The sequence below is a fragment of the Eublepharis macularius genome, chromosome 17 (genome assembly GCF_028583425.1).
Source record: "Eublepharis macularius isolate TG4126 chromosome 17, MPM_Emac_v1.0, whole genome shotgun sequence".
Taxonomy (NCBI): Eukaryota; Metazoa; Chordata; class Lepidosauria; order Squamata; family Eublepharidae; genus Eublepharis; species Eublepharis macularius.
Genome location: NC_072806.1, coordinates 11,769,679 through 11,784,375, shown reverse-complemented (window position 1 = coordinate 11,784,375; position 14,697 = coordinate 11,769,679). Strand labels below are relative to the sequence as shown.

The 14,697-nt window shown below is 47.4% G+C and overlaps 1 protein-coding gene across 2 annotated transcripts in view; it reads right to left on the bottom strand.

The window, feature by feature from the left end:
• Positions 1-14,697, bottom strand: part of EPHB2 (EPH receptor B2) — a 99,268-nt gene that overhangs the window by 39,984 nt on the left and 44,587 nt on the right. For both annotated transcript variants that reach the window (XM_055001052.1, XM_055001051.1), the window contains exons 3-4: positions 3,920-4,075; positions 1,163-1,498 (exon numbers count right to left, since the gene is read on the bottom strand). In XM_055001052.1, the coding sequence (XP_054857027.1) occupies positions 1,163-1,498; positions 3,920-4,075 (492 nt within the window). The remainder of the gene's footprint in view (positions 1-1,162; positions 1,499-3,919; positions 4,076-14,697) is intronic.

The window sequence follows — 14,697 nt, the reverse complement described above, 5'->3', positions numbered from 1 at the left end:
ATATATTTGATGCCGATTTTATATTAGGACGCACTGTACAGGATATTTCAGGACTGGCCGATTGGGTGTTAGTTATTGCTGATTTTTGTGCTTTTTCCTCTGTTTTCTGTGAGCTTTTAAAAAAACGTTTTAATGTATTTTATTCTGAAGTGTGCATTATTGTTGGCCACTTGAGAATCCGTGAACGGAGAGTATTGACTAGAATATTCCAAATAAATAAATAAGGGACCCTGGAGTCTTAGGGTTTCCCTAAATCTCCCAAGATTGCCAAGCGAGTACGGATTACGAATATTCCAAATGCATAAATAAGGGACCGCAGAATCTCTGGGTTTCCCTAACTTCTCCAGAATGCCAAGAGAAAGGGTAGCATCCAGCAAGAAGCAGTGCCAGAATGTAGCTTGAGACCCATCTGTTCAGCACCCAAGAATTCCCAGCCAGGTGCTAGCCAAGTCTGGATCCTGGCAGAGAGCACGCTATCGGGACTTCCACGGATAACTGACCTTGACGGGAACACTCAGCTCTTGGGAGCAATACTCCAGGAGGTTATTGCAGCCTTCAAAGAGAGACACATTTCAAGGAAAACAAAGAACGCCCAAGATCTTAGTCCTCATGTTATCTGCCAGCTTGCTCCTCCTCAGCATAAACAGACCCAATAACTTGGCCTTCTGAATTATGGAGGAAAAGCCTCTTTCTGAAGGTGAGCAAATGTATTTAATTGCACCACGGTCTACAGATCTAGACGGCACGCTCCAGATTTCAAAAATATATCCAGATGTGCCACATAAGCACATTGGGTTGGATCCAGAAAAAAATTTCTAGTAATGGAAGGCACTTCCGTCAGCGAAACGCAGCTTTCGTGCCTTAGCCCTTCTTGCTGCAGCCCACGGGTCTCCCCCATAAGCTGCTCCGGGTGAACCCAGGACCCTCAGGAATGGCAGGACGGCCAAATTGAGGGTTTGCAGCAGAAAGAGGGGAATTACACCTCCCATTTCATTAGCAGAAAACCCAGAAACCACCCCAATTATTTCCATGCCTATGGATTTGCTTCATCATAAGGGGAGGAAAGAAGAGAACCCCAGAAGACAACAACAGAGTGTTTGGGATTTGCAACCGAGCCAGCTACCTGGGCAGTCCTTAGAGAGGAGATAGCATAAGTCCTTACCGGCCTGGTTGGTAGTGATGTTGACCGAAGCAAACTGTGGCGAGAAAGGGCTCTGGTCAGTGACGCCATTCACAGCCTGGATCTCAAAGGTGTACTGAGTGTGGGCCAGCAGATCGCTGATGTAGACGCGGGGCTCGGTCAGGCCCAGCTGGCGTGGAGTGAACTGGACGTTGTCCCCACAGCGGGTGCAGGCCCCCCGACCCGAGCCGCAGCTCTTGCAGATGATATTGTATACTAAATCCTCACGTCCTCCGGAGTCCCGAGGCGGGCTCCATTCCAGCATCAGAGAGGTCTCGTTCACACTAGAGATGACCGTCTGCGGGGCTGATGGGATGGCTGCGGGAGGGACGGAGAGAACCAGAAGGTGAAATGGCACGAGAGCAGAGAAGCTCCTTTCCTCCAGACAATGTGGGTAGGTCAAGAATATCTGGTAGGACAATCCTTCCCACCCACTTGTCTTTTGGGCAGGAGGCACCAATCCCAAGGCAAGACGGCACACACATATCACCTCCCCCTAAATTCACAGAATGAGCAAGAGAGAGCTCTTTCCCTCTCTCCAGTGGCTTAGGTTCCCCCAGTGAAGTGCATGGGCAATAAATTCAGGAGAAGCAAAAGGAAATGCTTCTCTGCCGAATGCATAATTGACATGGAATTCACTGCCAGATGTGGCAACGGCGGCAGGCATAAAAGGCGTCAGTGGGAGCTTGTCGACAAATTCATTCGTCGGAGAGCTGTGACTCTCAAAAGCTTAGACCCTGGAAACCTTGTTGGTCTTTAAGGTGCTAATGGACTTGAATCTTGTTCTACTACTGCAGACCAACATGGCTGCCCATCTGAGACAAATTCATCGACTCTCAAGGGCTATTCATTATGATGGTCGGTCGGAGCCACGGATGCTGGTGCCTTTGTCCCCAGATGGTTGAGGACGATCGTTATTCTGATTCATGAAAACAAAGCCTTGTCTCCAAAGTGAACGTTAACTAGAGTGTCCCCACTTCCTCCGTGGTCAACTCACATGGCCGTTGTCAATGCAAAACCCTTGAATTCCACTGCCACCTAAAACCTCCAGATCACACCCTCGACACACAATTGTTTCACAGGTATGAACTGAGTCCAAGCTGAAAGCAGGCGCAAGGGCTGTGTGAATTGGCTTTTCTGTCCAGCACTTCATGCTCCTAGGAATGTAACAAGTCCTTCTGGATCAGACCATCTATACCAGCCATCTGCTTTGCACAGTGGCCTCCGAGTTGCCTTGGAGGGCCAACAAACCAGATATAGAGGATAAAACCTTCTAGCATGAGCGTTCATAGTCCCCCTGCCTCCAGATGTGGAGGTCCCTTTATTCTCCATAGCAAGCAGCCACTGGTGGATATCTCCGCCATGAATCTCAGTCCCTTTTAAAATGTTCTTTGCTCTTAGCCATCTTTACTCAGAGCCACAGCCACTGCCAACAGGGTTGCCAACCTCCAAGTGATGGCTGGAGATTTAGAATTACGACTGTTCTGCAGGCCACAGAGATCAGTTCCCCTGGAGAAAATGGCTGCTTTGGAGGGTGGACTCTGTGGCATTATATCCCACTTTGGTTCTTCCCCTCCCAAATCCCACCCTCTCCAGGCTCCACTTCTAAAATTTCCAGGAATATCCCAACCTGGAGCTGGCAACTCTAACGGTCAGTGAATTCCACAATTCAATTACCTTCACAAATACACAGTGACGGTGGGGCATACAAGATGATTGGGGCTTATGCGGACTGGGACCGCGTATCTGCGGGACTGCCTCTCCCCATATGAACCCCGGAGGACTCTTTGCTCTAATGGTAAACATCTGTTGAAGGTCCCTGGCCCCAGGGAGGCCTGTCTGGCATCAACCAGGGCCAGGGCCAGGGCCTTTTTGGTCCTGGCCCCAGCCGGGTGGAACGCTCTGTCTAATGACCAGAGCCTGGCAGAACTTATCTTTCCGCTGTGCCTGTAAGACAGAGCTATTCTGCTAGGCATATGGCTGATGGTAGGTGGAGCCCCCCTGTCAGGTTGAGTATGGGTTGCGCCCTCCCCACTAGCGACATCCTCCACCTGTTGAATATCCTCTGTAATGCTCTGGTGATGGCTAAAGGGTGGTGCCCTGTGCATATGTATATGTATTTTATTGTGCCGCTGTGTGTATATATATACATATATGTATGTATGTATGTACTTTAATCTTTGGATGTTTTACAATTTATAATTTTAAGCTTTATGAATTACCAGATGCAATTTTAAATCCCCTCCCCATGCCTTCAAGGGAAGGCCCTTAGAGCCAGTTGGTGTAGTGGATAAGAACGGCAGGACTCTAATCTGGAGAGGCGGGTTTGAGTCCCCACTCCTCCCCTTGAAGCTGGCTGGGTGACCTTGGGTCAGTTACAGCTTCCTAGAGCTCTCTCAGCTCCACCCACCTCTCAGGGTGATTGTTGTGAGGATAATAATAACACATTTTGTAAACTGCTCTAAGTGGGCATTATGTTGTCCTGAAGGGTGGTATAGAAATCAACTGTTGTTTAGTTCCCTGTTGTTGACCCTCCATAACAACTAGTTGGCCACCGTGTCAGACAGGACGCTGGACTAGATGGACCACCAGTCTGATCCAACAGGGTTCTTCTTCAGTTCTTAAGATACACCCGTTTGGCTCTTTGCTTTGAGGCCTCATCAGCAGACTCAACCCCACAGGAGACCATGAAATATGTGGCCTACCCTCACCCCTCCCTCCCTCTTCAGGGTAACATACTGGTGCACGGCATGTCCAGCGGATCGGAGTCTGCCCGATAGTAGCCATTGCGGCAGACGCAGTTGGTGGCGCCTTCTGAGGTGGTCCGGCTGTTGATGGGGCAATGGACGCAACCCTCATCCCCTTGACTGGCTTTGAATGTCCCGGAGGGGCAGCCTGGAACGGAAACACAAACAGAGAAATGGTCCATCAAGAAGCGAAATCTAGGAAGGAGGGGCATATGTATCTCCAGAAAACTCCAGAGAGCCAGTTTGGTGTAGCGGTTAAGAGTGCGGGACTCTAATCTGGAGAGCAGGGTTTGAGTCCCCACTCCTCCCCTTGAAGCCAGCTGGGTGACCTTGGGCCCATCACAGCTCTCTCAGAGCTCTCTCAGCCCCACCCACCTCACAGGGTATTTGTTGTGGGGATAATAATAACATACTTTGTAAACCTCTCTGAGTGGGCATTAAGTTGTCCTGAAGGATGGTATATAAATCAAATATTATTATTATATTATTAAAAAGCCACACAATATCCATTTCTGAGCAATCACAACTATTAACTGATAACTACATGGCTGGCTCATAGCCATGGGGGCCTGCCAACAAGGTATAATGGAGCGAATATCGAGCTAAGACTGAGGAGCCCTGAGTTCAAATCTATCCTCAGCCATGAAGCTGACTGAGCGCTCCTGGGCCAATCATTCTTCCTCTTAGCCTCACCTACCTCACATGGCTGTTGTGAAAATAAAACGTCAGATGAAGAACCATTCATGTCACCCCGTGTTTTGATTTAAAAAACGAGACCGTTAAGAAGATAGAACGAAAAGCCTACAAGCATTGTTTTGGTCAACCACCTGTCAAGAAGCAAACATGTCCCTGCCTTCTAGAATTCTGCCTAGGGTACTGGAATAACTGGCAATTTCGTGTGTTAAATTGTACATAATTACAGTCACGAGACATCTGTCATGTTAAGAACACGTGTCAGGGCAAAGACTTCACACTGGAGCTGTGCAAAAGGGCTGTGAAATGCCAGAAGGGAAACTTCAGCCCATTATAACCTCTCCAGGTCCAACTCAGCTCTGAAAGGCAGCTCCAGCACATTTCCATTTCTTGCTGACCTCTGGTTGCGATCCCATACAGTATTAGACTGGAGCGGTGAAATTGACAGAGCCTTCCTGGAGGCAAAGATGAAACTGACAAGCCCTCTGAGGAGCAATCTCTGCCGGCTCTGTCTTTTAAAACTATGCTTCCTAGCTAACATTACTTCTCCCTACACACGATGAACATGTGCCAAGACGTCTCGTGTAGAGAGACCTTGGGATTGAAGCTCAGAGCTTGGAAGAGATGCCTAGATTTCATACAGGACAGATCTTCAATCCATGAGTTGGGGTGATCTCATCCAGCTCTGTTTTTTAAAACTACGCTTCCCAGCTAACATTGCATATCGCCATACCTGACAAACATGCACAGAGGCATCTCACGTAGAGAGATTCTCATTTTAGAAATACTTAATCTAAACTTGGAATCTCTTGAGCTATCTGAATGCAGGTTCTCTGCGTCCCACCTAGGTTGCTCATCTTGTCAGCTTTAGCACTTTAGCCCTTCAGTGCACCATTTCTGGCCTCAAGTGAGGTGGGGTTACCAAGCTCCTGGTGAGGCCTGGAGTTCTCCCAGAATTTCAGCTGATCTCCAGACTATGCCTGCAGGAAATGGCAGCTTTGGAGGTTGGCCTCTGTTATAAACTACATTATAGGAGAAACGAAATTACCTCCTCAGATACCACTTCTGAATTTCCAGGAATTTCTCAAGCCAGAGTTGGCATCCCCCAGCACAGGAGAGGACGTGGCATCACTTCCTCCATTTGCCAGCACCCTCCTCTATGCTTCCAAAGGCTCAGCTCTGGGAGTTGCTAATTTATTTAGTTTATTTACAGACCACCTTTCAATTTTTTTCTTCCCAAAAAAGTCCCCAGGGCAGTTTACATCATATTTAATAGGTACAACGAAACCAATTAAAAATACAGAAACATCTATTTCCATTTTCAAACTTCAGTCTCCGCTCTCCCACTCCACGCCACCACGGCTCCACGTGGCTCCAACAACCCTCTTCAGACCCACCCAGAAAGCCTTTCGAGAACCAGCTGTTCTCCGCTCTTGAGGGAGGGAGTTCCACAGTCTGGGGGGCTACAGTCAAATAAGCCCTCCCTTGGGCTCTTGCCAGTTCCCACATATTCAAACGACAGGGCACACTCCGTCTGCACAGTCCGGAGCAGTGATCTTTGCATTTTGTGTGTGCGCATTGGGGGGGGGGGGGGGCTACAGTGTAACCTGAAGATCCTCTTGATCCCTTGACAACACAGACAGGGCCAGTAAAAGCTATCACTTTACTGCTTTCCCCCATCTCTTAACCCTTTCATCTACCCCTCCAGAATCCTGTCCCATCAAGTATGCCAGACTGCACAGGCTGAAGATGGGCAGACTTCCCCTCTTACCAGGAGCAGCTGTGAAGAAAAAAATGAGATTCTCACACACGTCTCACCAGCCCTAAACTGATTTAAGAGAAAGGACCCCCCCTTCCACTGGGTCCTGGGGCTTTGTCCCCCTGCAACAGCTGCAGTGTCAGCTTCTATACGCCCCTCAACCTTTTCCTCCTGCGTTTCAGTGTGTCACTCAAAAGATTTTGGCAGGCTCTGGATCTTGTCCAATGGGATTACTGAAGTGCTAGCCAATGGGAACGTCTTGCTGATTTTCAAACAGCAGTGTAGGCTGCCAGTTTGTTTCCAAGTTCAATTTGAGGTGCTTGTTATGAACTCCGTGGCCCAGAACCCATGTACCCCATATGCTAACTGGGTTCTTCTGATTGCCACTAACTAGTTTCCCCCTGCTTAGGTTAGTCCACGTGGCATCAACTAGAATCTGCTTTTTCTATCACAATTCTCACTCTGTGGATCTTTATGTGCTGTCAATTTGCAACAGATTTACGGTGACCCCAGCAAGGGGCTGCCAAGGCAAGTGAGAAGCAGAGGGGGGGGGTTGCCAGTGCCTCCCTCTGCAGAGTCTTCCTTGGTGGTCTCCCATCCGAGTACTGACCCTGCTTAGCTTCCAAGATCTGACGAAATCAGGCTATACCACGCTGCCTTCCCTCATAACTCCCACCCTGGGAATAGTTATTTTCTAGGTCTTTCAATGGGGCATAGGCAGCACACCAGGAGGATATGGGGACCTGGCAACCATAGTCACTGCTGGGGAGGAAAGCAAGATATAAACGACTAAACAAAATGAATGTGTCCTCAGACTTCACCTTTTCTGTTTATTGCACCCCCCCGCCCCACCCAAACTTGCCAAAGAATCCTGCAGAAAGAGAGAGAGAGAGAGAAAATAATAAGCACCAAAATCTGGGATTGCAATAAATCAGCACCCGAAAGGGAAAGAGGTGGGGAGATATTTTAATCTGCATGATCTGCTTTTAGCATTGATCTTGGGGTTCTTTGATGCAGAACCGGGGAGGGAGAAGTCTTTACTGATGCTTAATCTCTCCGCTGCACATCCTGCCTGCAGTTGCATAAAGACAGGCAGGGTGTCTGCGTAGACTACGGGTGGGCGTGGAAATATCCAGTATTTACGCAAATGCAAGACTACAGTTTTTCCCCCCACGTATGCCATGCTAAGATAGAGGAGGTTATTTTAGATTTTCATACAAGTCATAGTTACATCCAATAATAATTTTTAGTATAATATGGGGTCACCACAAGTTGGCTGTGACTTGATGGCACTTTAAACACACTTACGTTGGCCGTTTCCACACTACTTACCTTCATCTGGAACGCCGTGGAATGTCACAAAAAACCCGCGGAAGATAGCGTCTTCTTGCATGAGTTTTGCGCAATGTCGCGCAAAACTCACGCGAGAAGACACTATCTTCCATGTTTTTTTTCATGACGTTCCACGGCGTTCCGGGTGAAGGTAAGTAGTGTGGAAACAGCCATTCAGGGTCGTCTTCCTTTTGAGTAAACACAGCAGCTGACTGGCACAGATCTCTGCATATTCTATGCAATTGTACGTAGCTTCCGTTTAACCATCATCATAATCAATTTACTTCACTTATACCTGGCCTTTCTCTCCAATGGGGACCCAAAGCAGCTCACGTCATTCTCCTCTCCTCCATTTTATCCTCACGACAACCCTGTAAGGTAGGTTAGGCTGAGAGTGTGTGACCGGCCACAAGATCACTCAGCAAACTTCCATGGCAAAGTGGGGATTCGAATCTGGGTCTTCCAGATCGTAGTCTATCATTCTAACCACTACACCCCATTGCCCTTTTAAAAAAACTTTTTAACGAACAGACATCAAGCTGTCCATGATATGGAGGTAAATACAAGCCCCCACCCCCCCCTAGCAAATCTCACCCCCTCTCCTCTGGCAGCTTTAAAGTAACAAACGTCAGAAGGCTTTCAAATTAAGAGATGAGGGAATGTTCATGTTTTTAAAGCTTGATTCCCTGTTCTTTGCAGATTCAGTTTGTATTGCATACACGAGCGCTTATCTTTGCGGAATCTTCCCCGTCTCTCTCTTGCTTTGGCTGAGCTGAGCCGGAACAAATCCCTGTGGAGTTGAGGCAGGGAATTCCCTATAGTAGCAGGTCAAGGTTATCTGGAGGAGGGAATGGCTTTTCCTTGGAGGTTTTCAGCAATTGCAGGAGTAGATATGGGGCGGGGGGAAGAGCCAGTCGGATTATTTTGCAGCTCACCTACCCTAGGCCCGCATCTTCTCCATCCCTCAGCCAAGAGTTAATGGGTCAAGTAGACCGGATTTTGAATTTCCCATCGCTGCTCTGTCGACCCGCCTGACTTGCACGAATCACACCCGTGTTTCTTAATTTTTGAATCACTTTCTGTTTCCTGGCAGTGATTACTTTTCCATGAAGTGCACGCAGCCTTCGGAGTCAGCTGCGTGTCAATCAAGGGGTCTCATACATAGAAATGACATCCTTTGTATATACAAATTGTGTATTAAAACCGTACAACCGCGTACACATTACAAACAAATCTATAAAGCTGGCCACAGAAAAGCAGGGAACCGAAACTAATGACAAAAATATAAACATGCAAAGAAAGGAAATGGGGTTACTTTCAGGAGTCTCTGACATTAACCCTTTTGCCGCCAGTCTACACCTGAGGAATGATAGACAGGTCTGCTTATCATAATAAAATCATATGTCTACATCCGACGTCCCCCGTCTTTGTCCTTCTCCCCCTGAATAAAATACACAGGGTGTAAGAAACAAATAGCTCGGAGTTAATGCTGTTTCACTGTGCCTGAAATGTCTATCCACCTATGCACAGAGTGGCCAATTTTCTTTGCTGGTGTCTGGCTGTCTGTCTTTAATAACCGTTCCATCGGCAGGATACTAGACTTCTCTCCATAGTCGGAAAAGTTTCACCCACTCATTTCAATTACTATTACAATTACTATTACAATTACGAAAAGAGTCCAGTAGCACCTTTAAGACTAACCAACTTTACTGTAGCATAAGCTTCCGAGAATCACAGTTCTCTGTGTCAAATGCATCTGACAAAGCGAGCTGTGATTCTCGAAAGCTTATGCTACAGTAAAATTGGTTAGTCTTAAAGGTGCTACTGGACTCTTTTCGATTTTGCTACTATAGACTAATACGGCTAACTCCTCTGGATCTATTACAATAATTTTACTATTACTATTACTATTATCTATAACAAAAGCTGGAGGACGCAATTCCAAATGTTCTCCAGGTTTCAATTTCAATACAAGACTTCAGAGATGCAGTCAGTTCTATCATATTAAACAAATGCTCAGCCTGAAAAATCTCTTTCCAATACTTATGCACCTTCACAACCAACTTATGGCCACCGCAGAAAGGGGCTTTCAAGGCAAGTGAGAAGCAGAGGGGGGGTTGCCGTTGTCGTCCTCGGCAGATCCTTCCGTGGTGGTTGCCCATCCAAATACCAGAGAGCCAGTTTGGTGTAGTGGTTAAGAGCGCAGGGCTCTAATCTGGAGAACCAGGTTTGATTCCTCACTCCTCCACTTGAAGCCAGTTTGGGTCAGCACAGCTCTCTTAGAGCTCTCTCAGCCCCACCCACCTCACAGGGTGATTGTTGTTGTGGGGATAATAATGACATACCTTGTAAACCACTCTGAGTGGGTGTTAAGTTGTCCTGAAGGGAGGCATATAAATCAAATGTTGTTATTATTATTATTACCAACCCTGCTTAGGTTCCAAGAACTGATGAGATCAGGCTCTACTATGCCACCTTCCCTCCCACAGCCCATCACAGGGGAACTCATGATAGGGGAGAAGATGCTAAAGACTTTACAGGCTTCTCATATGAATTATGCCCTGATCTGGATATCCCAGGCAGGCTGGATCTTGTCAGACCTCAGAAGCTACACAGGGTCAGGCTTGTTAGTAATTGGATGGGAGATCTCCGACGAAGACCAGCGTTGCAGAGCTAGGCAATGGCAGACCACCTCTGGTAGCCTCTTGTCTTGAAAACTCCATCAGGGGTCACCATAAGTCAGCTATGACTTGAGGGCACTTTCTACCATACGAAAGGTAGGAGCTGATTCCGCACACGTTGGATAATGTACTTTCAATGCACTTTAACAATCGTTTGGAAGCGGGTTTTTTGTTTCACACACAAAAAATTCTGTTCCAAATGATCTCTAAAGAGGATTGGAACTGCATTATCCAACGTGTGCGGAATCAGCCAGGAAGAAGCCAGCACTTAATTGCTGTGATTTAATCTCGTTTGCTCTCCTCTCGCTTCCAACTGCCATTGACTTGGCTTTCAGAAGAAACCTAAGGAGCAGCCTATCACCCTTCCATTGTGCCTGGATCCAGCTCAGCTGAGAATCTCCCACCTCCTCGACCCAAGGAACATTTTATATTGGATTTTTAATGTCAGTTTTATCGATTCCTGTGAACTGCTTCAGGATTCCTGCGGTTTCGAGCTTTGAGAGCCAATTTTTTTAGCTGGGCAAAAAAAACGGGAATGAAGATATAATAAACGTCAGCGTATTGAATTGGCACAGAAAGACATCGGATACCAGCGCAATCAAAGAGGTCGCATACAATCTTGCTAACTCCTGCCTTTCGAAAGCCAGATGACAGCATTCTGGATCCACCTTCAAGGGCAGCCCAACCCAGAGTGCACCACGAGAGCCTAATCTGGAAATAGTCAACAAGGCACGAATGACATTGGCCAGATCTCTACATTCCATCGGAGATCCTAGTTTGCACATCGGATGAAGCTAGGAAAAGGCTCTCCGGGTGCAGAGGGAGATCATTTGTTGGGCGGTTTGCCACTCAGCCGAGGACATGGCTGCACATGAACAGAGAACGTTGGCAATTAGGAAGCAATTAGGAAGTAAAGGTGGCCAGCCATGGGGAATGGACACAAGACCTTCCTCTGGCTCTCGCAAGCCCTCTGCCCCCCCTTTCCTCCCTTTTACATGCACAGAGGTCCAGTAAAGGAGGAGATGTGGCTCAGTGGTGGAGCACTCATGCTTCCAGGCAGCTGCACACTTCTGACCCCAAGTTGGCCAACCTCATCCATACATTTGTTCTTCCCTCCTCCTCTTCTGCCCTCCTTCTAGACAAGCAACACAAAGACACGTCTCTCCGACACACGCCAAGGTTTACAGAATCCTCTCACTGCCTCATCTCCGCCTTCAAGGATCAGATGTTTCTACCTCCCTCCCCCACAATATCTCAGGCACACCACCAACTCTTAGACAGTAAACTCCTTCCAACATCATAAAAATTCAGTTCGTTCATATCAGATGCATTTTCCGCACTGAGGTTTAATCAACGCGCACGTGCATTGGTGTGAATCAAAGTTTACAATTTTTTTTAAAAAAAAGAACGCTGCTAACTGGAAAATGCGGCAAACTGCAAATGAGCAGAAGTTGACACAAAAGTCAAAAACGAAAGAATGGCCAGCCACTAATGCACCAGCGCTGCAAACAAGGTTAGTTAATTCAGGGCTGAAGGACAAGATTCTGGGAGATTGCTGGAATGGATCTCTGGAGTATTTTCAATTGGAAAATAGCAGCTGGGGAAAGGCCCAGTTTAGACTGAGACCAATGCACAGGGTAGAACTGGTTTTACCTCTTTCCCTGAGTACCCCCCAAAATTCCACCTCCAGAGCTGATAGTTGCCCACTGGAGGTCACACACAGGCAACATAAAGGCAAGAGGTATGTCCCCTCAATGGGGCAAATCGCAGCTATATGAGACCATCAAGAAAATGTGCAGGGGGAAGGGATATCCCCCCCCCACACACACACTATCACCCCAATCAGAGTTCTTTGTGACGCCAAATCAAACAGTGTGGAAATCAATGACTAGATCTCCCAGTGTCTTGTCTAACTGGGCTTCCTGGAACTCCTAAACGAGGGCTGCTTGCCCCCATCTTTCGCCCCACGGCCTGCTCACCTGGCTAGCAGGGGAAAAGGAGAGGAAGGCATGTCTGGAGCCACCAGATTACATGGCAAAATGGCATGCATGCCTTGGAGATGCACTTCTGGTTGAAAACCAGAAGCAACGGGGTCTCAGCTGGGCCAAATCGGCCCCAAACATGGCAAAAATGCTATGTTTGGGGTTGATTTTGACCCTACAGAGACCTTGTCCCTTCTGTTTTTCAACTGGAAGTGACATCATCGGGCCTCTGGAGCACGAGCCCACAAGAGGACTCGGAATTGGGCCCCCTGCCTGCCTGCTGATACCTCCATCTAGGGTTGCCAGCCTCCAGGTAGTGGCTGGAGATCTCCCAGAATTACAACTTGTCTCCAGGCCACAGAGATCAGTTCACCTGGAGAAAATGGCTACTTGGGGGGGGGGGACTCTATGGAATTATGCCATGCCAAGGTCCTTCCCCTCCCCAAACCCCACTTTCTCCAGGTTTCTCCAGGTTTCACCACCCAGATATCCAGGAATTTCCCAACTTGGGAGCTGGCAACCCTACTGTTGTGTATTGGGTTGAGTTAGGCCAAGCAAGGCCTCTAATGTAATTACCGTATTGAATGTTATGCACTGTTAGCTTCAGGTTATGTCAAGGTTCCTAATGCCTGCACTCTCATTGGTTACATTTGCCTGCACTCCATTGGTTACATTCCATAGGCAGCAGCCAATCGGTCCTGAGGAATAAAGACCAATCACTGGCCTGCCTATCTTATATACTGTATATAGTTCATGCAAATGATGGCATTGTAAAGTACATGTCCCTATTGGTTACTGGGTATAATTGGGGCGGGGTTTCTGTGTATATATTGAGTGCTTCTGTTCAGCTTGTGCATCATCTAGTGAGTAGCGTCTGCTGTTGTCTGTCCGTTCTGGTTGGCAATAAAGAACCTAGTTTTGGTTGAAATCACTCTGGGCTGCAATCATTCTGAGCTCCAGGCTCAGTACACAACACCTACCTCCGTCCTATACTAAATCCAGGGAAAGAGCAAGAATCCAGAAGCACCTATAAGACTAACAAAATTTGTGGTAGCGTATGAGCTTAATAAGTGAGCTGTGAGTGACTCATGAAAGCTCCTACCCTACCAAAAGATTTATTAGTCTTATAGGTGCTTACTGGACTCTTGCTCTTTTCTACTGCTACAGACAGACTAGCACGGCTACCCATCTTGATCTAAATCTAGGTTGAAATTTAGAGGGGGATGGATTTTAGAGGCACCCTGAACAATCACCCTTATGATAAACGTATTTCTCGCTGTGGTGGTCGTCCTGAAATTCAAAGCCATGACGGTAAGGTTCTCAAAAAGATCCCACATCGGGGGGGGGGGGGGGACAACAGAATCCGTTTTTAAATTCGAATAGTTAACTTCTCAGCCAAGCTCTTTTCCATCCTTTCTGAAAAACTTCCCACATTTGTGGTTAAGAATTCCAGAAGAACAACAGCACATCGGATTCGCCAGGCAGATGCCTCCTTGTGGCTTTGGCACCTGCCCCGTTGTTGATGAGCCGTTGTGTGTCTCCACATCCATGCGGCCCCAGCGCCTCGGTTACATATCCAGTACCGCCTGGGGGGGAAAAAGAGCTGGCTATCCTTATATAATTCTATAGAATAAGTACAACCCAGTCCTGGAAATCAAGAGCATTTGTTTCCAAGGAACTGCCTTCCAAGAAAGTGTGCAGCCAGCATTCTTTGCCAACAGCTGCCCTCGAGGCTAGACAGACTCCCTCAATTCCTAAGCAGACCCAAGAGGAATGGCTCTGGGTCTTTGAAATATTTATGTCTCACGTCTGAAGCAGGAAGAGGGTTCCCCCACAACACTGCGCACTGACGCGGGACTTCAGAGCGCCTTTTAAAATTCAAGAGGCGTTGTGTGTGTTTTCCCCCTCTCTGAAGAGCCTTCAAAGTGGAGTCCCAACCAACTTCCTGGAGCGATCCTGGAGACAGTCGGCGATTCCTGGCCAGCTGCTCTCCAGAAGGAGTTCTCATATCTTCTGCATTTTTGTTGGGTTTTGTGTAAACTGTTCTTTAAAAGCTCCTTTTGCCTGGGCACTATTAGGGAAGCCAATGAAGCCAACAGTGGGAACATCAAAGCGGGGCTGATGGTAACCCAGTAATCCCATAAACCCTTCTTGCTTTAACTGGTGTTAAAACAAAGATAATCTTATCTGGAGACTTTATAAAACAGAGAGGGTGGGACAGGCTCGCTTGTTTGGGGAAAAAAGGCTCTTTAAAAGCATCATAAACCTGAATATATTCCAGTCTTGAATCTGAAAAGAAAACAAGAACTTCCGCAGGGCAAAG